Here is a 25522-nt window from a genome sequence, read left to right on the forward strand (position 1 = left end):
GCTGCAATGACAATGCCGGATCCTTTACCGCTGCATCACAAGAGAATTCTAGTCGTTTACTCATTGAAGGACAGCCTCTGCTCTGAGGCCAACCCGTGGAGCTGAAGGATTTGATTTGGGCGTTACCTTTGCCAGGCAGATCCCTGCAGCACGGATGGGAGTCTGGGGAAATTTGAGAGAAAAGTGGTGGAGTGTCTTGGTTTTCGGTTCTCTGAAGCAGTGAGGAGCCTCTCTACCTGTAGTCTCTGCACACCACCACTGTCTCTGAGCTCCCCAAAGCTGTGTGCCACTTTGCGCCCTGAGATTTGTGTCTCAATTACCGTGTAAGGTTCTCGCTTCCCATTCAGACCCCAGAGCAGGTGGAATCAGTGTTGAGGGCGCAGACTGCAGCGGTCCGCGTCCGGAGGTGCGCACGATGGCAGCGGCTCTGGCCCCCGCGATGCTCGGCCTCTGCCAGTTTGCGCGATTTCCGCATCCTCCACTAGCCAGAGGATCCAGGGGAGCAGCTTGGGTCCCCACAGCTCAGCTGACCTGGAGGCGGGGCCGAGAGCCGGGGGGCGTGGCCGGAGCCGAGGGCGGGGAGACCTCGAAGCTGGGCCCTTCTGAAAGCACCGTGGCTTCCGCAGCCCTCGACCGCGCGGGGGTTCTTGCCCTGCGGATGTCTGCGGTGCCAGCCACTGGCATGTGCCTCCGCCTGCTCCTGCTGCTGGCACTGTGCAGTGCGGGCCCCGCTGCCGCAGCGCTCACCCTCAGTTTGCGGGGAAGCTGGAGGATCCGCAGCGGGAACGGCTCCCTGGAGCTGCCCGGGAAGGTTCCCGGTTGCGTGCATAGCGCCCTGTTTCAGCGGAGGCTCATCCAGGTACTATCTGCGTCGCCTGGTTGGGAGCCTGCGCTCGCGTCCCCCTTAGTGCTGAGAAGGGCCCAGAAATGGCCTGGCAGTCCTGAGTACGGGGCTGTTCTCCTCGGTTTGGCACTAACTTCCCGTTTGCGTCGTGTGGTTTGCAGGGGGAAATGCCGAGGAGGCGAGTGTATCTACTGTTGAAGAGCACACCTGGGGTCCGGGCTGATTAGAAACTAACCTGTCTGTACAGCAGTAACTCAGGAAAGCGGAGGTTTAGCCCGGGTAAACAGCTCTAACCAGGGTGTTATTGCCATAGTTATCTGCTGAAGGGCGGATAGAATGTTGTACCGACAAAGCCTAAGGCGGGGGATTATTGTTTCAATTACCTGAACACAGCAGGGGACTATATTCAGCAACGTCTCAGTTTTTCACTTTTGCTTTTAGACGCCAAGGAGTCAGATTTGGAATTGACGCAGTGGCACGTAGGTTGAGGAAAACAGAGACCTGCAAGTGTAAGGTTAGGGTCGTCAGTGCTAAAGTAAAGGCTAAGTAATTTATTTATTTATTTATTTATTTAGCTTGTTAGGGCCTCACCCGCGGCACGTGGAGGTTCCCAGGCCAGGGGTCCAATCAGAGCCACAACTGCAGGCCTACACCACAGCCACAGCGACGCGGGATCCGAGCAGCGTCTGCGACCCACACCACATCTAACAGCAAGGCCAGGGATGGAACCCGCAACCTCATGGTTCCTAGTCGGATTCGTTTCCGCTGCACCCTAACGGGAACTCCCAAAGCTAAGTAATTTTTAAGGCTGGTTGAGATATGGAGAAAGATGCTGTTTCCTCTCAGGGCATGTGGTATGATGTGTGTGTCCCAATATTCTTCAGTTTATGTTCTTCTTGTTGAGGTCATTTTTCTGTTTGGCTGCCTGTGGGCAGAGGTTTGCAAACAGACTGCCACCTTCCACTGTTTTTTGGTTCCATATGTTGCACTTTTTTTTTTTTAATCTGTTGCGCATCTGTTACGGCTTTGCCTGGGACAAAGTGTGCTTGATAAGTAATTTTGCATGCATCGGCCCAATCCTTATAACAACTCTATGGAGTAGGTCTTAGCTGCATTTTATGGATGATGTGGCGTTATGGAGCCCAGAAAAGTTCTAAGTGGCAGAAATGGAATTCTAAGCCAGCCTGGTTTGACTCTGAAACCTTCTGTACTGTACTACACTTAACCTTGGTGGTTTGAAAAATCCTGTGTTTTTGAAGCACTGCTGTTGACTGTCAAGAATATAATTCAAGGTTTACTTAAATGACACCATGACAGTCAGTCAGGGTTATACAAAATTTCTGATCTGGTACCATTAATTTTTTTTTTCAGGAATGTATGTCAGAAAGGAAGCAAATGTCAATTACACTGCCCATGGCCCAGTTTTTTTTTTTTTTTAAGTGATTATTAAACTGAAGTACTTGAACTGGTTTTAATTAACAAATTACTGATGACATAGACCTTAGTAAGACTTCACTTACACATACTTTGAAAATGCATGTGTTTATTTTACATGGTCTCTCCTTCCCTCATTTTCCCGAGTGAATTAAAGCAATGGGAAATCGTTAGTGGCTGTACCAAATCAGATTATTGTCTCATGCTAAAGGGCTGCATATCAAGAAACATGGTTGGGGAGATCTCACTGTGGCACAGCAGGTTAAGGATCCCGAATTGTCTCTCTGGTAGTGTGGGTTTGATCCCTGGCTGGGTGCAGGGTGTTAAGGATCTGGCATTGCCGCAGCTGTGGTGTAGGTCTCAGCTGCAGCTGGGATTCCATCTCTGGCCCCAGGTACTTCCTTATGCTGTGAGTATGGCCAAGAAGGAAAGAAAGAAAGAGAGAAAGATAGAGAGAGAGAAAGAAAGAAGGAAAGAAAGAAAGAAAAGAAAGAAAGAAACGAAAGAAAGAAAAGAAATAATCTTTTGATTACTAGTTAATTAGTGAATGAGGTGTTACTAGTATGAAATAACTGACTTTTCCTCATGGGAATAATTTACAATGTCTATTAAATCTGTTACAAAATTCTAGGAAAAGTTTCGGTTTCAGTAAGGTAGATAAAAGCCTTAAAAGGTAGTGGGATGAGAGAGGGGAGGCTTTTGAGGACTGGGAAACTCCAGGCCTCTTGACGATAATCATCAATATCGTTATTGAATAATTTGATGTTATTATTCTACCTGCTTTATTATAACATCTCCTTTTGGTGTTGACCTCAGGAAATATTCAACAGTTTAGAGCAGACACTGGCCCAGATACCGTGTTTACATGAGAACTTGAAACCTATCTTGCCAAAGCCATTCATTTAGTTATTCATTCACCTAATTATCTCATAAATATTTAGTCAGTACCTCCAATGTGGTGGGTCTTATTCTCGGTGCTTGGAATCAAGTGGTGAAGAAAATAAAGTCTTTGTCCCCATAGACATTCTAGTGGAAGAAATAGACAGTAAACACATTAATAGACAACATGGTGACAGAAGAAGAATAAAGCAAGTTAAAGCAAGAGAGAGTGAAGGCTGTTTGGGAAAGATTCTGCTTTTAAAAAGTTGGGCAAAGATAGTCAGTTACATAAAGATCTTTTGATAAGTTCAGTTTGAAGGAGAAGTGCATTTCTAGAAAAAAGAAAAAGAGAAAGGCAGTGGGGAGGGAAGGGTAAGGGAGAGGCTTGAGCTAGAATTCCAGGAATAGTGCGCAGGACAGTGTGGTGGTGGCCTGTGATCTGTGGCTGTGGGCTGGTAATGACTTTAAAGTAGGCATCTAGGGCAAATCAATCATGGCTTTTAGGCCACAGGGAAACACTTTGGATTTTTTTTTTTTTTTTTTTTTTTGGTCATCCTGCAGCATATGGAATTCCCAGAGCAGGGATCAGATCTGAGCCACAGTCTTGACCTAACTGGATTCTTTACCCTCGGAGACAGGCCGGGCATCGAACATGCGTCCCAGAGTGCTCCCAAGATGCCATCGATCCCATTGAGCCACAGCAGGAACTCCAAAACACTTTGGATTTTGTTTGGCAATGATGGGTTTTGAGCTTGGAGTTACATGATTAGCTGTATCTTTTCAGAGGGTCATACTAGCTGTCACGTGAAGACTACAGTGCATCAGAGTAGCAGCATCAAGACCAGGTAGGGAATCTTTGCAGGCAAGAGATGATTTCTGACTTGGACCAGGGTGGCAGGACCAGGGTGGCAACAGTGACATTGTGAGAGAGGTTGAGAACACATTTGAAATGGAGAACTAACGGGATTTGTACAGTTGAATTTGTTAATGGATCGAGTGTGGGCTGTGAGAGAAAGAGGATTTAAGGAAAACTTTTAGGATCATTTGGTCTGAGCAGTTGGTTAAATAGAATTCATATTAACTGAGAGGCTCCGTGGCCAGCCTTGAGTGTTTCATGGGTGACTGGTTGCTGTATAGAATCTAAACCTTAGGTGCCTGGAGAGCCTTTTGGGCTCCCTGCTAAAGATTCATGCATTCATTCAGCCTAGTATTATACCATGCAGTGAAACAGGCAACAGGAATTAAAAAGAAATGAGAAAAAAAAAATTCAGTTAAAAAAAAAAAAAAAGGCGTTCCCTCGTGGCACAGTGGTTAATGAATCTGACTAGGAACCATGAGGTTGTGGGTTCGATCCCTGGCCTCGTTCAGTGGTGTGGGTCGCAGACTCAGCTTGGATCCTGCATTGCTGTGGCCCTGGCATAGGCTGGTGGCTACAGCTCTGATTGGACCCCTAGCCTGGAACCTCCATATGCCACGGGAGCGGCCCAAGAAATGGCAAATAGACAAAAAAGAAAAAGAAAAAAAATTCAGTTAAAAAAAAAAAAGAAAAGAAATGAGTAAGGCAGTTCTTTTCATGGCTCAGCGGGAACGAATCTGACTAGCATCCATGAGGATGCAGGTTCGATCCCTGGCCTTGCTCAGTGGGTTGAGGATCTGGCTTTGCTATAAGCTGTGCTGTAGGTCACAGACGTGGCTAAGATCTGGCGTTGCTGTGACTGTGGTGTAGGCCGGCAGCTACAGCTCGGATTTGACTGCTAGACTGGGAACTTCCATATGCTGCAGGTACAGCCTCAAAAAAGCAAAAGACAAAAAAAAAAGAAAAAAAAGAAAAAAGAAAAAAGAAAAAAAGGAGTAACACTCAGTTTCTATTTGTGGGTAGTCACATTCCAGTGAGGTAGAAAACCTAATTAGTAACTATACAGTATCGAAAGTGCTTAGATAAGAGGACACTGTGAGGAAAGTTCTCAGCTGTTCTGTGCAGTTCCTCAGGGGTGTGAGTTTGAAGAGCTTTTGTTAAAAAAAGATATTCTCTGTGTGGTAAAATTAGAAAACAGAGGTAAGTGAGACAAAAATGTGGAAATCTGACTTCCAGAGGTAACTTATTAAAAATTTTAAATACGCCATTTCCATTCAGAACGTTTCTATGTACACACATTCACAGTAAGTATTTTACGCACAGTTCAACAGCTTTTTTAGGCTAAGTATTTTGTGACAGTTTTATGTGCAGTAAATATATTTCTACAAACCATGTTTAATGGCTCTTTTTTTATTCCATTGTATGCATTTGCCATCCTTTATAATCAATCACATAGTTGGATCATTTCTGATTCTACTTTTTAAAAATTGTTCAATGAATTTTATTACATTTATAATTGTACAGGGGTCATCACAACCAAATTTTATAGCATTTCCATCCCAAACCCTCTCTGATGCCACTTTTTTCTATCCTTTGATGAAACTCTTTTTACCTACATTTTAGCTAGTGTACATCCTTATTTTCTTAGATAAATTTTTAGAAGTGGAATTGCTGATTCAAAGGAGTGTGCCGTATAGCACAGAGAACTATACCCAATCTCTGGGAATGGACTATGATGGAAGATAATACAAGAAAAGGAATGCATGTATATGTGTGACTAGGTCACTTTGCTGTACAGAAGAAATTGGCACAGCTGTGTTGTCATTAAACAAAGGGAAGAGCATGCAGTTTTTAGTCTTTTGCTAAGTACGTCTAAGTTGTTCTTCATGAGCGTCAGACCAGTTTTACACGCCCATCGTGATTTTGTCGCAGTGCTTATTTGATGTGCTAGGTTTGTATATTTATCTTAAAAAACAAAAATAGAAGCAATTTACTTTATAGTGAGATTAAATACTTTATATATATATATATTAATTCATTAATTATTTTGTCGTTTTAGGGACGCACCCACGGCATACGGAGGTTCCCAGGCTAGGGGGTCGAATCGGAGCTGTAGCTGCCAGCCTACGCCAGAGCCACAGCAACGCGGGATCTGAGCCGCATCTGTGACCTACACCACAGCTCACGGCAATGCCAGGTCCTTAACCCACTGAGCGAGGCCAGGGATCAAATTTGTGTCCTCATGGATACTAGTCAGATTCATTTCCACTGAGCTACAATAGGAACTCCCTATTTTTTAATTTTTAAATTAAATTCAACTTTTTTGGGCCATGCTTGCAGCCTGTGGAAGTTCCCAGGCCAGGGGTCGAAACCCTTTTCACAGCAGTAACCCAAGCCACATCAGTGACAATGCTGGAAGCTTAACCCACTGAACCACCAGGGAACTCCTGATATTCCTCTTTTAAATCTTACTCTTTGGTCAAATAAGGAGTTTCCTTAAACTGCAGTCCCTTTTCACCTAGAGCTGTGTTAGATGGGAAGCAAGATTTGCTAGTTTAAAGATTAGGGAAAAAATGATGTTTAAGGTCAACCAAAATGTTTTGACTTACTCATGAGCTTGGGATCACCCATACCTCTGCACCCTCTGAAAGGAGAATCAGAGCTGAAGCTCATACCTGACAGTGGAAAGACTGAGGTTTGGAGATCACAGCGTCTTTAGGATGCAATACATAAATACTCCTGTGGAGTGAGAGTAGCTTAGCTTCCCATGAAAAAATTTTTTCCTTCTTATAGTTCTCAGTATATAGAAAGTTATGGGCATGTGTGCATTTCTGAATTTTAAAGCCTAATAACTAAAAGAATGCCCATGCACCTGCTATTCAGTTTATGAGCCTGAAGTTACCTTGCCCATCTATCCCCATCACATGGCCAGCCTCCCTCTAAGGTAACCTCTACCCTGAATTATCATTCTCTTGCTTTTTGCAAGTGAAGTTTTTACCAAATATCTGTATATCTTAATTAATGTATTATTTAGTTTTGCCTCTTTTAGAATAATTTTTTTAAATAGGGCCACACCTGCGGAACATGGAGGTTCCCAGGCTATGGGCTCTGATCAGAGCTACAGCTGCCGTCCTACGCCACAGCCACAGCAACGCCAAATCTGAGGCGCATCCACAACCTACACCACAGCTCGTGGCAAGGCTGGGTCCTTAACTCCCTGAACGAGGCCAGGGGTCGAACCTACAACTTCATGGTTCCTAGTTGGATTCGTTTCCACTGCGCCGCAACGGAAACTCCGAATAAATGTTTTCTTAAACTTTATTTTTGTCTAAGTGTCCAAGAAAACATGGTCTGTAAATCAAAGAGGGACAGAGACTTCCTTTTCTCCATTCCACTCCATTCGAAGTAATTGTGGCTGGGATAGAATCAGCCATGGGACTGAAGCGGAATAGGGGCAATGGAAGAGCATAGCTGGTTGAGGAGTCTGTATATTTATAAGTAGAAGTAATTGATGAAGTTCAGAAGCTTACAGAGAAAATGAGACTGAAATGTGATTTACGTGGTCTGATGACACATAGCTTGTTGATGTACAGTACGTATGATAAGCATCAATTATAAATAACTAGTTCAGGCCCACGGAACATGTTTATCTCTTGGTTTGCACTGGGCAGGTAGCACCGATGTGTTAATGACTGATGGCATTCATGACATTGATGGAAGTACTAGGTACTGAGTAGGCAAAGGGACTCAGGAGTCAGATTTCCTGGGTCTGAATCAGTAGTCCACCACTTAGTAGCCATTTGACTTTGAACCTTGGATTCTGGATAGGACATGGTAATGATGATGATCCCGACCCCATGGGGGTCACAGTCAGCTATTGTTATTTTCGTTGTTGTGGCGGGTCATCTGGTATAAAAGTGTGGATAAATGTGGCGTGAGGCACTGCAGTACAGCTGAAAAAATGTGGGCTTTGCTGTCCGGCTGAGTTCGTTTCATTCCTGGATGTGCTTTTGCTTTGTTGCTCGACCTCAGGAGAGTCACTTCACCTTTTGGAGTTTTAATTTCTTCCTCTCAAAAATGATACTGATTGCACATGTTTGTTATGAAGATAAGAATGAATGAGTGCCTATCCTGGAGGCTGATATAAAATATATAGTCAAAGGGATACTGTTACTGTCTTTAGGGCTCCTAGGTTCGCTTTACCAACTCAGTCACTTACTTGGGTCCTTAGTCATCAGATGTGATGCTGAGCTGCTTGAAATAGGACTCCGGATTTTAATATGAGCAAAGGGGATCAGACCACTCTGGAGCCAAATTAAGTTGTTTGCTTAATATTTCCAATAGTTATTATAAATGTAAGCTGAGTCTCTGCAACTTTTATTTTAGGGAGGGTAAGGTATTTTCCTTTAGAGCAATTTTTAAAGACAGACTTTATTTTGGGGGAGCAGGTTTAGGTTCACTGAAAAATCGAATGGAAAAAACAGACAAAACAGAGAGTTCCCATACATCCCTACCCAAACACAGCTGCCCCACTATTAACACCCCCCCACACCAGAATAGTGTATTTGTTACCATTAGTGAACCGTGCAAGGACACATCTTTATCACCCAAAGTCCATAGTATATGTAACGGTTCATTCTTGGTGTTGTGCATTCTGCGGATTTTGACAAATAACATACAATGATATGCATCATTATAGTACCATTCAGAGTAGTTTCACTGCCCTAAACTCCTCTGTCCTTTCCTATTCACCCTTCTCTCCTCCTTAATCCCTGGCAACCACTGATCCTTTTACCGTCTCCATTTTTGCCTTTTCTAGACATAGTTGGAATCATATAGTATGTAGCCTTTTCAGATTGGCTTTTTTCAAGTAAGAAGAAATATGTAACTTTTTTTTTTGTCTTTATTTTTAGGGCCGCATCCACAGCCTATGGAGGTTCCCAGGCTAGGGGTCGAATCTGAGCTATAACTGCTGGCCTACACCACAGCCACAGCAACGAGGGATCTGAGCCACATCTGTGACCTACACACATCACAGCTCACGGCAACGCCAGATCCTTAACCCACTGAGCAGGGCCAGGGATCAAACCCAAGGTGTCCTCATGGATCCTAGTCGGGTTTGTTAACCACTGAGCCATGATGGGACTCCCAGAAATATTTAACTTCTAAATTGCATTTGTCTAGAAAAAAATTTATCTGAGAAGATTATTCTCTGGAGCTCAATATGCAGCATGCTGTAAGGAGCCAGGAGATAGAAGGAGGCTCATGCCCCACAAGCCAGATCATCTTTCAGCCCTGAGGCTTAGCAGGTTGACATGTTGCAACTGCGTTCGCCTTCACACCTTTCGTCTCATGATATTTTTAACTGTACTGGAGTAAGTCCATAGTGTAGAGTTATAAATAGGGCTGGGTGGGGACAGCCAATAATTAGGTGCATCTTCAAAGCTGTGTCCTTAAATATTTACTCCATGTTAGTTCATTGCGGAGGCCGAGTCTCGTGTGTGGGGGAAGAGACGGGAAGGAAGCAAGTGAGCTAGACCTGGGGCATCTCATTTAGCAGAATAAAACCTCACCATTAACCAGACCTTAAAAGTCAGTTGGTGATAATTGGTTATTATTGAATATCATCAACCACTCCCACCCTTGATATCTTACCAAAATAGTTCTTTGTAAGGAGCAGTTTCTGGCTGATACTTTTCTTTCCATCTTGATACACACCCAGGCATGTTGTAAGGCCTCTTACAGATTTGTTTCTGGGCAACCTAGCTTGGTCAGCCCTTACCTTTGTGGATTTGGACAAAGTTGACTTTCCCCTCTCCACCTGGATTCCTGGGGAAATCAGCCTTACCCCGCCCCAGCTGGAGGGAAGAAGCCCTCTGAGCCTGCACTATGGCCCTCTATGGAGCTGTGGTGGTGTTCACAGATGAACTGCAAGCTTCACTTACCAATTTCTGTTCTGCCTTCTGCCCTGGAGCCCTCATCTGGGAGGTAAAGGGTAGAAAAAGGTTCGGAGAAGGAAGACATAGCATTATGGAAGGGAGGACTTGGGGCTGGATGCTCAGATGCAACAGGATCAGTGAGCCCTCAGGCCAGTCATCTCAGGCAGAGGTTGGTAGAGGGCCAGATGTCATTTTCGCTTTCATGGTCATTTGCTCTCTGTCGGGTCTACTCGGCTCTGCTCTCATAACGTGAAGGCTGCAATATGTAATTTGTAAAGGAAGGGACATGGCTGTGTTCCCACAGACCTTTTTTTATTGACCCATGTCCATCCTTAGCTTACTGGCCATACAGAAACAGGTTAGTGAGCTACACTAGGCCTGTGGGTTGTAGTATGCCAACTTGGTCTAGGATAATATAGGAAATCTGAAGTTGGTAAGTTTGACAAAGTATCTGTGCTGAGATCCCTTTTGTGCTCACTTAGTAAAGCTGAGTGAAAAATGACCTTATTAACGCTCAGAAATCCAAGGAGTGGGAGTTTTGCTGACCTTTGGGCAGTAGAGAAGCAGCCTTCCCCCAGAGGCCAGTTGGGATAGTGGCGGGAAACACAAAGCAAGAACCATAGGGCCGTGAGACAGGGCTGTAGGCCCTCGGAAGTTCTTCCATTTTCTGCTGATAGCGTTCAGATTCTGCATTTGGTTTTCACAGGGGGAGCCAATCTTCATTTCCACACATGCTCTTTGATAATGCACCTAATAGTTATTTCTCAGGGCACTTTCCTTTCAGCTGTTGTGTTGGGCTTTTTTTTTTTTTTTTCCCATTTAAACGTATTTTTAGTGTTTTCAGTGTGTGAATGCCATGTCAACTTTGAAAGGTAACAGTCTCTTAAACAGATGGAGCATTAGCCTTAAGGATGGGATGTGCTGGCATATGAAATACTTGCACTCCTAAGCCAAGATTTCATTAACTTTTAGGTAATAGCTCTCATTAATTTATTTCATATTTATTTATTTTGCATATTTAGTCATCTGTATTTTTTATCAACAGGATCCTTACTATAGATTTAATGACCTTAAGTACAGATGGATCGCCTTGGATAACTGGACCTATAGCAAGAAATTTGAAATACCTTTTGACATTAGGTGCGTATGGGTGTATATATCTGTATTTCTATTTATATCTATCTATTCATTTATTATTATTATTTGAACTTTTCTTTTTTTTTTTTCTGTCTGCAGTAATCTTGTGTTTAGGTTGCATATCAGAATCTCGTCAGACTAAAGCCATACTATAAAGTGAATATGTGATTTATGTTTTGATTTGCATATGAAGATGGTGCCACTGATCATCAGTCACGAAATTATGCCTATTCGGTCATTCTTCCACTTCCATGGGTTATAATGGAGTCCCCTAGATCTAGTCAGTTCTCTTATCTTCACTTCCTTCTCCTGCCCTCCCAGTAATCCATAGAGTGTATATATTTAATACATTACCACGTAGGAGCAGAGATGTGTCATTTGTTTGGTATGATGTTAACCAACCACTGAAACTATGGTATTGGTTTTATGAGGCCATGAGGAAAAGCATCGTGTAGTTTTCAGTAATGTTCTAGGTATCAGAATGTAACCCAATTATATCTATCACCATTAATACTGAATTAAAAAAATCCGTCTGTCCCTTTAATATGACTAGTTTGGGGTAATTATTTACTAGCTTCTTAAATGAGAAATACAGCCAGAATATAGTGCTCAATATCATGGAGTTACTGAGTTCTAGGCTCTTATTTTCAGAGAGTAACTTAAAATATCTCCAATAGGAGAGTCCTCTTTCACCTCGAACTCAGCCTATCCTAAATTTAATCAATTGACTTTCCCACTTAAAACCTACTCTATAGTCTAACAGCCTCATCATTTCTCTTAATGTAGTGCCATCTTCTCAGTCTCCCATGCCTGATGGGTTTTTGGCCCATCATATTTTTTCTTCATCTCCCTATATTCAGTCTGTTTCTGGGTCTTGTTAATTTTTGCCTATCATTTCTCTCTCTCTCTCTTTTTTTTTGTCTTTTTTTAGGGCTGCACCTGCAGCACATGGAAGTTCTCAGGCTAGGGGTTGAATCAGGGATGCAGCTGCCTGCCTATGCCACAGCCACAGCAACTCAAGATCTGAGCCGTTTCTGCAACCTACACCACAGCTCACAGCAATGCCAGATCCTTAACCCACTGAGTGAGGTTGGGGTTGAACCTGTGTCTCCATGGATACTAGTTGGGTTCATTATTGCTGAGCCACGAGAGGAACTCCTGCCTATCATTTCTCTTGATTCAGCCCCTTTCTCCTCATTTCCAAGTTTCTACCTTTGCCTAGGCCTTTACTAGTGAGTATCTGAAATAGGCCTCTGCTGCCTAATTAGATTTCTTGCTTCGTCTTTTTATTCTCTGGTCTCTCATATAGAGAAACATTAGATTTATCTTGCCCAAATTTTGATTTTACCATGATGTTCTTATTCGAGAATGATGGTGTCTTCCTTTTGATTGGCAAATCGAGTTTCATCTGCTCTGCTTGCCTGTGAAAATGCTGCTTACTGTTGCCAATCATGTGCTACTTCCTGCATCCCTTTCCCCCCCCACTGCTCTACCAGCCCCAGGCAACCACTCATTTATTTTGTATCTCTATGGATTTGATTCTTCTGGAAATCTCAAAGAAATGGAATTAGGGAGTTCTCTTGTGGTGCAGTAGGTTAAGGATCTGGCGTTGTCACTGCAGCAGCTCAGGTCACTGCTGTGGCTCAGGTTTGATCCCTGGCCTGGAACTTCTGCATGCTGCAGGTGCGGCCAAAAAAGGAATTAAAAAAAAAAAAAAAAAAGGACTGGCTTCTTTCACTTAGCGTAATGTTTTTAGGTTGTCCATGTTGTCATGTTCACCAGTACTTCTTTTTTGTTGTTGTTGTCGTTGCTGAATGCTATTTTATTGTATGGATATGCCACATTTTATTTAGTTTGTTCTAATTAAAACTTTTTTCCTTCTTTAAGTCTTTCCTTATGACTTAAATTCTGATAGCACTTGTAGTCTGTCCGATGAGACTATACTACAAAGTAGAAGGGATGGAAAGCTTTCTCTTTGTTTCCTGTGGTTTTGGTTTGAGTGCTAACCAGATTGCAGATTTCTAAAATTCAGAGACTGTTTTTGTTCTCTGTAAGGATGAAAAGAGTACTGGGCACATATTTACTCATAGGTACTTGTTAGTTGGTTAATGTGTTTCTTAGTGTCAAATAAATATAATAATTTGTGAAAGCATTTCATGTCTGTTATTTAATTTTTTTTTTTTTTGTCTTTTTGCCATTTCTTGGGCTGCTCCCTCGGCATATGGAGGTTCCCAGGCTAGGGGTCGAATCAGAGCTGTAGCTGCCGGCCTACACCACAGCCACAGCCACGTGGGTTCCGAGCTGTGTCTGTGACCTACACCACAGCTCTCGGCAACGCCAGATCCTTAACCCACTGAGCAAGGCCAGGGATCGAACCTGCAACCTCCTGGTTCCTTGTCAGGTTCGTTAACCATTGTGCCACGACGGGAGCTCCTAATTTGGTTTTTATAAGAACTTTGTGAAGTTCTAGAAAAAAAGTCAATGTATGGAAATTAGAAGTCATGCTCATGATTTTATAGTGACTGAAATATTGTGAAGAAAGATAAATTGGATCACTCAACGTAAAAATGTATTAAGCCAATACTTTCAAAAATTTCATTGAAAACCACTTTTTTAAGAATGTATGTTTTGGAGTTCCTGCTGTGGCTCTGTGAGGTAAGAACCTGACAGTGTTCATGAGGATGCAGGTTTGATCCCCGGCCTCACTCAGTGGGTTAAGGATCCTGCATTGCTGCAAGCTGTGGTGTAGGTCTCAGATGTGGCTCAGATCCAGTGTTGCTGTGGCTGTGACGTAGGCTGGCAGCTGCAGCTCTGATTCAGCCCCTAGCCCGGGAACTTTTACATGCTGCAGGTGGGGCCATTGAAAAAAAAAAAAAGAGTGTTATGTTTTCTGTGAAATATTTATTTCTTTCATTCTTAACTAAAAAAAAAAAGACTGGTTATCTGAGTTAATGTTTTATGCATCTTTAAAAAATTTTTTTTCTTCTTCTTTTTTTTTTTTTTTTTTTTAGCAAATGGCAACAAGTCAATTTGGTTTTTGAGGGTATTGATACAGTTGCAAATGTCCTGCTCAATAATGTTTCTGTTGGCAAAACGGACAACATGTTCAGGAGATATGTAAGTACACAGTGACATTAGCTTGAAAAGAATCATTTATATGTGTTTATGTTCATCATTATCATGAGTAGAGAAAGGTAATTACATAATTGCCCATGTAGGCAGGTAGAAGCCTTTTGATATGCTGGGTAAGTTACTTTATTTGTCAGTTGCCACGTTTGTAGAATGATGAAGACACTCCAACTCTATGGAGTTATTGTGAAGATTTAATGAGCTAATTATATAAAATGATTGGTGTTGTTTTTGGCACATGGGAACTGTTTGGCAGATGCTGTTCCTTTCCCTGTTATTGGGTAATCCAGAGTTTCATGGGAAATGACAGTTGACAAACCGTTTTAAAAATGTTCCTTCCTTTCTGGAACAGTTATTAACTTGAGACTGTATTCTGATCTCTCTTTCCTTTCAAGGGTAGACTTTTGAAAACAAAAATAACCTATGACTTAGAAATACATGCTATGCCTACCAGAAGGTCAGGTTATCACGAAGTGTCTAGGAAATCCTTGGCAACTCAGAGCCATATGTAAGTAGCCAGAACAGACATTCCATGACGAAAGATAGTCTCCGCTTGCTCTTTTTGCCTATGACCATCATCTGTCAGTAAAAATAGAAGCAGAAAACCTAGAAATCTACGTTTCGGTAGGAGACTGTGCTTAGTTATAACTAAACATCGGCAACTAAGTTATACTATTTTGGAGAAGTGCTTTTTCCTGCAAAAAGCCTAAACGTAAAGACTTCAGTTGTTTTATGCATCTTTCATACATTCTGCGTATATCTAAACCTTTACACATGAGGCGACGTCTACATTTGTTCTTTCCTTTTCATTCAGAGCTTTGATATTACGCATGTGATCAAAGCCGTGAACTTCATTGAGCTGCGTTTCCAGTCAGCGGTGTTATACGCGAGAAACAGGAGTGAAGCTCACACTTGCTATGAGGTGCCCCCCAAATGCCCTCCACCTGTGCAGAAGGGCGAATGCCATGTCAACTTCATTCGCAAGGTAAACTGTCTCACAGCGGAGGGGTTTGGCCTTGGGGGTGGGATGATGGTATGTGAAATGCTTGTTTGAAGACTCCAACTGTATTTCAGAAGTTGGGCATCTCTTTCCTGATGTCTTAGTGGGATTTAAAAATTGGGAGTTCCCTGTGGCTCAGAAGATTAAGGATATGGCACTGTCACTGCTGTGGCTCTGGTTACAGCTGGTTTGTGAGTTTGATCCCTGGCCTGGGAACTTGCTCATGACACAGGTGTAGCCAAAAAAACTGGAAACGAAAACCAAAAGTTGTATGAATTTTTGTGGAGAATCTATCCTTCTAGGTTTCCTTCTTGAGACCTGCTTCAGAACTCAGGTAACATAGGAAAAAGAAGAAAAATAGGTGACTGATAATATACCTTTACATTTTTTTTTAAGTGGCGCTTAGGTTTATCAAACTTTTCACCAGACTGTAGGGTCCATATTTATGAGTAATTTTTTTCCCCTCTTTTTAGGGCTGTACTGGTGGCATATCGAAGTTTCCAGGCTAGGGGTCAAATCAGAGCTATAGTTGCTGGCCTACACCACAGTCATAGCAACGCCAGATCTGAGCTGCATCTGAGACCTATAGCACAGCTCATGGCAATGCTGGATCCTTAATCCACTGAGCAAGGCCAGAGATCGAACCCACAACCTCATGGTTCCTAGTTGGATTCATTTCTGCTGTGCCACCATGGGAACTCCCATATTTATGAGTAATTCTTGTTATTAGGAAGCCTTCTGCAACCATTAATATATCTGCTGATATAGGTGATATTGCAAGGTTCTCATAAAAATTTTTGTTTGTTTCAGGATTTTTTAAAATGAGTTTTATTTTTTCCATTGTAGTTGGTTTATAGTGTTCTATCAGTTTTCTACTCTACAGCAAAGTGACCCAGTCTCACACACACACACACACACACATACATATATATACATTCTTTTTCTCACATTAGCCTCCATCATGCTCCATCACAAGTCACTAGATATAGTTCCCAGTGCTGTACTGCAGGATCTCATTGCTTATTCACTCCAAATGCAATAGTTTGCATCTATTAACCCCAGACTCCCAGTCCATCCCACTCCCTCCTCTGGTTCTCATAAAATCTGATGAAAGATAGCAAAACCCACAACTGATATTTTTCTTTGAGTCTGATCTCAGTCTAGATGACTTGGATTTATTCTAATGCATGGCTGAATTAATATATTATGTGACACTTAGTTTTTTATTTTACTTTAATTTAAAAAATTCTAATTGTGGTAAAATACGCAAAACACCATTTATCATCTTTTAACTATTTTAAGCGTACAGGTCAGTAGTATTAAATGTAGTCACATTGTTGTGAACCCAGTCTGCAGAACTTTTTCTTCTTACAAAACTGAAACTCTATACCCATTAAAAAGCAACTCCCCACATTTCCTGACTCTCAGCCCTGGGCAACCGCCATTTTTTTTTCTGTTTCTTTGAATTTGACTCCTTTAGATACTCATAGGAGTAGAATCATACAGTACTTGTCTTTTAGTTCACTTAGTATAATGTACTCAAGGTTCATCCGTGTTGTAACACGTCAGAATTTCCTTCCTTTGTAAGGCTGGATAATATTCCATTTTATGGGCACACCGCAGGCCCCTAAAGCTGAGTATGTCCAGTACTGCCCTTGGGATCTAACCCTGATCCTAGCTCCATGTCTCGCTGAATGGAATACCATCCACCACAGTTGTTCAAGCCAGAAATCTCAGAGTTATTTTTGATCCCTCAGTCTCTCTCTCTTTTTAATAAGATCCTAAAGTCCTTTAGATGATGTGGGTGTTACCCTTTCAGTAGTTCTTGAATCTACTCATGCCCCTTTTCTACTACCATTCTTGGGTTCAATCTGTCCTCCTTTCTTTCTTTCTCTCTCCTTCCTTCCTTCCTTGTCTTTTTAGGGCCACACCTGCAGCACGTGGAGGTTCCCGGGCTAGAAGTCGAATTGGAGCTGTAGCTGCCGGCCTACATCACAGCCACAGCAACATGGGATCCAAGCTGCACCTGCGACCTACACCATAGCTCGTGGCAACATCAGATCCTTAACCCACTGAGCGAGGCCAGGGATTAAACCTGCATCCTCATGGATACTAGCCAAGTTCATTTCTACTGAGCCATGACGAGAACTTCTATCATCATTTCTTGCATCAGATATTGCCCTGGCCACCTAACTGGTACCCTACGGCCTCATTTGCCTTCCTCCAATTAATTTGCCAAGAAGCAGCCAGAATGTTCCTTTTAGACAAAAAAAAAAAAAAAAATCATCACAGCACCCCCTCCTTAAAACTCTTCAGCAGTTTCTCATTGCCTTTATTTTTATTTTATTTTATTTTTGCTTTTTAGGGCTGCACCCAAGGCATGTGGAGGTTCCCAGGCTAGGAGTGTAATTGGAGCTACAGCTGCTAGCCTGCACCACAGCCACAGCAATGCCAGATCTGAGCCTCGCCTGCCACCTACACCACAGGTCACAGCAACACTGGATCCTTAAACCACTGAGTGAGGCTAGGGATCAAACCCACGACCTCATGGTTCCTAGTCGAGTACGTTTCTGTTGCACCACGACAGGAACCCCTCTCATTGCTTTTAGGGTGAAGTCCAAAGTTCTTAGCTCAGCCTTGCCTATGCCTACTGCTTCAGTTTTCCGCCCATCTTTTCCCATTGTTCTCTCTTCATTTCCTGGAATGCATCATATTCTCTTGCACCTTGATAACTTTGTACATAACCTCTGACAGGGTGCTTTCACTTCCCTGTCCTCTAACCCCACTGGACAAGTGTTACTCACCTTTCAAGTCTCCCTATAACTCACTGTTATTCAGGGAAACCTGTTTTGACACCCCTTCTCCCTCTCCCATTATATGTTCCCTCTCTGTGTGCTTTGAATTTGTGACTGTTTGTTCAGTATCTGAATTTCTTGCCATGCTGTGAGCACTTTAAGCAGAACTGTTTCTGTCTTGTACATTGATATACTCCCAACAGGAAAAATAGAAAGCACTTCACAGATATTTTTGAATAAGTAAAAGCTTTTATTTGGAGAGGCTGTGTAAATGAGAGTGAGTTGTAGCCCTTGCTGGGGAGAAAAAAATCAGCTTTATAAAATGTTGACTGTTTTGCCTTCCTCATTCTCCCTATCCTTAATAAATGAATTATATATCTGAATTTTATTTTATTGATTTATTTTTTTTGTCTTTTTGCCTTTTCTTGAGCCGCTCTGCGGCATATGGAGGTTCCCAGGCTAGGTGTCAAATCCGAGCTGTAGCCACTGGCCTACGCCAGAGCCACAGCAACGCGGGATCCGAGCCGGGTCTGTGACCTACACCACAGCTCTGCTACCTACGCCATAGCTCACGGCAACGCTGGATCCTTAAACCACTGAGCAAGGCCAGGGACCGAACCCGCAACCTCATGGCTCCTAGTCGGATTCATTAACCACTGTGCCACGACGGGAACTCCATTATATCTGAATTTTAAACTCTTCAGGAGTTCCCCTTGTGGCTCAATGGGTTAAGAACCCAACATAGCATCTGTGAGGATGTAGTTTGACCCCTGGCCTCACTCAGTGGGTTAAGGAGCCGGTGTTGCCAAAAGCTGTGGTGTAGGTCACAGATGTGGGTCAGGTTTGGTGTTGCTGAGGCTGCGGTGTAGGCCTAAGCCACGGCTCTGATTCGACTCCTAGCCTGGGAACTTCCATATGCTACAAGTGTGGCCAAAAAAATAAAAATAAAAATAAAAAATAAATACTCTTCATAAATACCCCCAAGTTGGTTTTCATTCTGAACATGATAATCTGGTTTTTAAGTGGTGAATTTATACAGATGTGGATACTCTGAAGTGATTTTAATTCTTTCTTTTTCTCTGTAGTGGAAACTAAGTTATCTCTGCTTTAGACACTTAGAAAGCCTAGGAAATAATAAATGAGAACAGTTTGGCTAAATCCTCAGGCTCTATTCTACATAAGCTCTATTCACAAAGATCTTTTTTTGTTTTTGTTTTTGTTTTAATGGCCACATCCATGGCACATGGAAGTTCCAGGGCCAGAAACTGCATCCGAGCCATCCTTGCAATCTACACAGCAGTTTCAGCAATGCTGGATCCTTTTAACCTACTGTGTCGGGGCTGGGGATAGAACCTGCGCTTCTGCAGAGACCCAAGCCACTGCAGTTGGATTCTTAACTCACTGAACCTCAGGGGGAACTCTATGAAGATCTTCCTCTGGTGCTTGTTCTTTTTTAAAAGTTGAACTTATAAGCCTTATACATTGGAAGTACTTCCTCTGGTGTTTGTTCTTTTCTAAAAGTTAAACTTATAAGCCTTATACATTTTAAGGTATAAAGTTAATTATAAAATTAATTGTGTTTTGAAAATATTTTTTTTTCTTTTAAGAAGTAGAAATTAGAAAAATTCTGCTTGAAAGGGATTTATTTTTAGGGAACCATTTCCTACTTTTGAATTTGAACCTTTGTAAATTAATATAGAAATTGAGTGTCTGAAAGGAGAGACAGGTAATCAGGCTGAATAAGATCGGGTAGGGTGTCCGCTCTGGCCTACCTGAGTCAGGTGTCTGAATTTTGAACTGATTGTTTTTGGGCTGTAAGTTCAGAAACCAGGGCTTCTGAATTCATACTGGAGGAAATAGGTGTTGGCAAGTCTTAAACTTGATTATAAATATCTTTATCTTTCAATAGGTTTCCTCTTTCTTCATAGTTATTACATTAAAATTTAATGGTAGGTTCAGAGATATTTTGGCGAAGTTTAAATATTGTGTTGCTTCAGTGTAATATGCTTTTGAAGAATAAATGTATATAACTAGATTTTATAGTCTTAGAGCACTTATGCCAAATTTGACGACCTTGCCTAGGTTGGTAGACGAGTTATTGTCTTAGTTGTCTATTGCTGTGTAACAATTATGCCCAAACCTATCAGCTTAAAATAACATTTATTATTACAGTTTCTGTCCATCAGGAATGCAGGTGTGGCTTAGCTGGGAACCTCTGGCTCAAGGTCACTCATGAAGTTACTGTCAAGCTGTGGACCAGGCTGTGGTCATCTTAAGGCTGAGTGAAGCCTCCCCCCTGTGATTATTGGCAGGCCTCAGCTTCCAGGCTCGCTCATGTGGGCCTCTCCACAGAGCTGCCTCATCGCATCTCATCTGCCAAGACAGCTTCCCCCTTGGCCAGTCGGGAGTTGAGAGAGCCCCCCAAGCAGAAGGTGCAGCACTTCTAATTTTGGAAGTGCTCTCAATGCTGCCATATTCTACTGGCCAGAAGTGCTTCACTGGGTCTAATCCATGCTCCAGGGAAGGCGATTACACAAGAGCGTGAACATCAGGCAGAGATTATGGGTCGTTTTAGATGCTGTGTATGGGACACACACACACACTCTTATAGACTTCATCATGCACCCCTCGCATGTGTCCTGACCCTCTGTTTCGTCAAAATGCCACCCCATTTGGAGATGAGGTCTTTAGAGAGGTGATGAAGTTGAATGAGACCATTAGGGTTGGCCCGCATCCAATGTGACCGATGTCTTTGTAAGAAGAGGGTGTTTGGACCACAGAGGGAGACACTAGGGATGCGCGTGTGTGCTCAGAAAGTGCTATGGGAGGACACAGCGAGAGAGCAGCCATCTGCAAGCTCAGGAACCCAAACCTGCCAACACCTTGATCTTGGACTTCACAGCCTCCAGAACTGAGAAAATTAATTTGTACTGTTTAAGCCCCCCCCCCCCCCAGCTTTTGCTATTTTGTTATGGCATCCCTAGCAAACTAATATACACATATATACTATTTTAAAAGAAAAGGTTTTTCATAATATTTAGCTTCATGGTAATCAAAATCTATCTTCTTTTTTTTCCCCTTGAAATTGCAGGAGCAGTGTTCCTTTAGTTGGGACTGGGGGCCTTCCTTTCCTACCCAGGGCATCTGGAAGGATGTTAGAATTGAAGCCTATAATATATGTCATCTGGACTACTTCACGTTTTCCCCTGTATATGGTAAGCTAAGAGATGTGAGTGCTTGTTGTTCATTTTTTGAGCCTCCTCTGTGTTAGAAAACCTGGGTTGATCATTTGAATGCATAGATATATAGTTGGCCCCTGAACAGCATGGTTTGAACTGCACGGGTTCACTTATACACAGAACTGTTTCAATCAGCACCACAGCGTTATGAGATCCACGGTCTGTTGAATCCTTGGATTTGAAACTGCAGATGAGGAGGGCTGACTATGGGACCTGAGGGTGGGTGGATTTTGGTAACCCCAGCGGTCCTGAAGCCAATCCCCTGTGGATACTAATTATACTTTTCAGATATTTATTGTAAAGAATTTTATGGCACATTAAATTGACAAACGTGAAAAATATATACACACTGATTTGTCATGAAAATTTACTATATAAAGCAGGTAAGTAGGTAGGTAGCTACTTTTTAATGTATTCTGAAAAGTAAAAAAATGAGAGAAAGAAAGAAAGAAAGAGGGAATGAGGGAGGAAGGAAGGAAGAAAGGAAGGAAGGAAGGAAATTAGCAGCTCTGAGTTTTCCCAAGTTAGGTATTCTTTCTTAAAAGAATTGGGGCTGATGGCTTATATTCCTTTTTCTGGTCTCTATAATAGTCACTTTCAGAATTTCATGGTGCTGAGTCCTTGGTTTGCTCAAGTCACTGGGCTGACTCTCTGTCACTGCACATTTTCTCCTCTGAAGGTTGTGACACACCAGCCTAGCTAAGAGTTGAAAATAGGACGTTTCCTTGCGGCACAGCGGGTTAAGGATCTGATGGTGGCACAGTTGTGGTGTAGGTCTCAGATGCCCTGTGGGTTCCACCTCTGGCCTGGGAACTTCCACACACTGCAGGTGCAGCCAAAAAAAAAAAAAAAAAGAGTTGAACATCAACTGGAAGGCAAAACAAAGCATTAAAGAAACTCTCATAAGGTAAAGAGTACTACTTCTTCAGGTGAAAGGGGCATGGAAGAAAACCTCAACATTTCACAGATGTCAATGGATTAGTTAAAAGTGGGTCAAATGTTTGTTGTGTTCTTTGCCCAGCACTGCGTGTGTTTGGCATAGAAAAGAAATAGAATGCGTTTACTCATCCTTGCACGTGGGTTGGGGTGGGGAGGGGAGGTATAAAAAATTACCAAACCAAACCGGATTGTCATAGTCTTTGGGGTGGGAGCTCCAGTCGTTCAGAATATGAAAGATCCAAAGGTTTGAGCAGTTAGGGAAATCAGGGTGAAGGGGAGGCAAGTGGGATTTTAAATGATAGCTCAGTCCAGTTACCTGCAACCAAACAAGAGGAAATCTCTAATCAAGTGTGTGGTGTGTCTGCACAAAAGTCCTGTTATCTTTAGGGCCTTGGTGACCCTAGCTTGCTGTTAGGTGGAGCCAAATCTATGTTTTCTAAGGCAGAAGACAAAAGCAAATCAGGGAGTTCCTGTTGTGGCTCAGCAGCTACGAATCCGACTAGTATCCATGAGGGTGTGGGTTCCGATCCCTGGCCTTGCTCAGTGGGTTAAGGATCTGGCATTGCAGTGAGCTGTGGTGTAGGTCACAGACTGGCTTGGATCCTGCGTTGCTGTGGCCCTGGCGTAGGCCCGCAGCTACAGCTCCGATTTGACCCCTAGCCTGGGAACCTCCATATGCTGTGAAAAAGCACATCAGAGGCGGAGGTTTAAATGTTAAAAAGCCATCAGAAGATACACAGTAAATTGCATATAAAAATGTGGCTGTTTAGAATTTTCTAGTTTAGTGCCTCTCAAACTGTTCTTCAGAGGCTCAACTCGGGCTGCGCTTTGCTATTAAAATCAAATAATGAATGGCTCACTCTCTCCCATCCCTATTTGCAGTTTTTCTCAGGTATATGTGATAAAATCTACTGTAAGAAAGGGTCTGAAGTTTTGAGGTTTAATCAGTGTTTTAGGTGGTTAGCAAAAAAGTGCTATGCGTTCCAGGTATCCTGCTATCTGACAAAATTTGAATAACACTGCCCTAGTTTAATTTAAAATTTTGAATATGAAACTAAACATTTCTTCCAGGATATGAGTCATTAGGGTTCATTTTATTAGCCATTAGTGACTGGTTGAATTTTATTTCAGTTAAATCCATTTAAGTGATGCTTAAAATTTATTTTGTTTAGTTTTTATTTTTTTTAAAGTTTTATTAAAGTGTGGTTGATTTACAGGGTTGTGATCATTTCTGCTGTACGGCAAAGTGATGAAGCTATACATGTGCACATATCCATTCGCGTTCAGATTCTTTTCCCACATAGATCATCAGGCAATATTGGGTAGAGGTCTCTGTGCTATACGGCAGGTCCCTGTTGGCCAGTCATTCCATACACCTCAGTGTGCATAGGCCAGTCCCAGACCCCCAGTCCATCCCTCCCCTCCCCCGACCTGTCCCCTTTGGTAACCGTCAGTTTTTCAGTCTGTTTCTGTTCTGCAGCTAAGTTCATTTGTATCTTTTTTTTAGATTCCACATAGTAGTGCAATGTTTGTCTCTCACTGTCTAACTTCACTTAGTATGATACTTTTTAGGTCTATCCATGTTGTCGCAAATGCCATTATTTCATTCTTTTTTAATGCCTATATAAACATATTCGGTCCAAATATATAATAAGTCTGTTGTGATGAAACACTGCATTGTGTGATCTTCTGGTACCACAGTTAGTAAGAAATAGTATAGAGATGTTTTTCAACCTGTAAATCTTCCTCTTGAGCTGAGGTGAGCTATGGATCTTTGACCTCTGTTGGGCCACTTCCAATCCTCAGAGATGCTGCCTTTCCTAGCCCTTTCCAAATTTATTTGTTGCCACAGCCTAAAGCACCCCCTCCCTTCATTCTCTGAGTTGGAGGAGGGGGTCTAGCTAGGAGCTGGCCTGCCCAACAGAGGTCTGTATTGAAGGCCATTGCTGCCCTTTGCTAATAGCTTGATGCAGAGAATATAATACTCCAATGTAAGAAAGCTTCGCCAGTCTTGCTTAGAGCCTTGTTAGATGAGTATTTTTTTGGTTTGTTTTAGTTTGTTTTTTATTAAAGTGTAGTCAATTTACAATGTACGATTTCTGCTGTACAGCAAAGTGATTCACCTATACATACGTATACATTCTTTTTCATATTCTTTTCCATTATGCTTTATCACGGGATACTGAATAGTTCCCTGTGCCATTCAGTAGGACCTTATTGTTTACCCATTCTATATATAATAGTTTGCATCTGCTAACCTAAACTCCCACTGCATCCCTGCCCTGTCCCCTTAGCAACCACAAGTCTCTTCTCTATGTGCATTCATATTTTAATGCAAACAATTATTCATTTTTTTGCATTCATTTTTGATCACTTTTTCATTCATCTTCAAATTATGTTACTGCAAAATGATAGTATTCACCCTTGAAAATATATTTATAGATAGGTAGGTTGCTTGAATAATCTGCTCTGATTAGCTGTCTCATTGTATAAATTGATTTTTTTTCTCTAGAACTTACCAATTTATCCTTGTTTTGAGGGGGATTTTGCCTTGTGTCTGTCTTTTCTTGATTTCATCTTTGAGGACTTTTGTCCTGCAGAGTAGGCAAGGAGATCTTGCCGCTTGGTAAAGGAGAAGACAGCTGTTGTAACTAACTGTGTGCCTGTTCCTGGCTAATGCAAGCTGTTAGCTCTTTGAAAAGCAGCTACTGAAGTCTGTCCTCTAATTCTCACAGGAGCCCTGGAAAATATCCTCCGTTTAAATGTAAACCTTCTGTGGCTTGGTCATTTCAGCTTGTTGTCCTTACTGTTCCTTCGAATACCCAAGACTACCTCTTCATTGCAGCCTTGCATCTGCTATGAAAGATGTAAGAAGAAGCAGGCAGACAGAAGGAGGACTTGGGAGGAGCTCAGCAGGGTGAAGCTAATCAAGGCAGCTGTCTCGGAATAGCTTCCCCACCCAGTGAGATGGAGCAGCTTTTCCATCTTATATAAGTGATCTACCAACATGTGCACGTCTGTCCCACGCTGACCTGAGTATCTTCCTTGTCCCTGCTCGTTCTCCCCTGCCCCCCAATGCCATGCTGTGCTCTTTTTTTCTGTCTGTCCCCATAGCATATGGAAGTTCCCAGGGCCAGGGATTGAACCTGTGCCTATGCAGAGACAACGCTGGATCCTTAACCTGCTGCACCACAGGGAGAACTCCAGCCATCCTGTATTTTTAACTGTAATCTTTGGGTGTATTTTGTTTCTTTAAGTAGATTTAACATCTTTGGTCTTTGGGGTGGGGGTATAATTTATAGGGCCTGTCAAGATTCACAGATAGTAATTA

General features: G+C 42.4%; 1 protein-coding gene across 2 annotated transcripts in view; it reads left to right on the top strand.

The window, feature by feature from the left end:
- Positions 1–567: 567 nt before the first annotated feature.
- Positions 568–25522, top strand: part of MANBA (mannosidase beta) — a 119006-nt gene continuing 94051 nt past the window's right edge. Inside the window, exons 1-5 of one of the 2 annotated variants that reach the window (XM_047798575.1) lie at positions 568–859; positions 10998–11092; positions 14101–14206; positions 15033–15203; positions 21105–21228. In XM_047798575.1, coding sequence (XP_047654531.1) covers positions 659–859; positions 10998–11092; positions 14101–14206; positions 15033–15203; positions 21105–21228 — 697 coding nt within the window. In that variant the 5' untranslated portion in view covers positions 568–658. The remainder of the gene's footprint in view (positions 860–10997; positions 11093–14100; positions 14207–15032; positions 15204–21104; positions 21229–25522) is intronic. The other variant, XM_047798574.1, reaches the window with a different exon arrangement.

This window comes from Phacochoerus africanus, chromosome 10 (genome assembly GCF_016906955.1).
Source record: "Phacochoerus africanus isolate WHEZ1 chromosome 10, ROS_Pafr_v1, whole genome shotgun sequence".
In the NCBI taxonomy this organism is placed as follows: domain Eukaryota; kingdom Metazoa; phylum Chordata; class Mammalia; order Artiodactyla; family Suidae; genus Phacochoerus; species Phacochoerus africanus.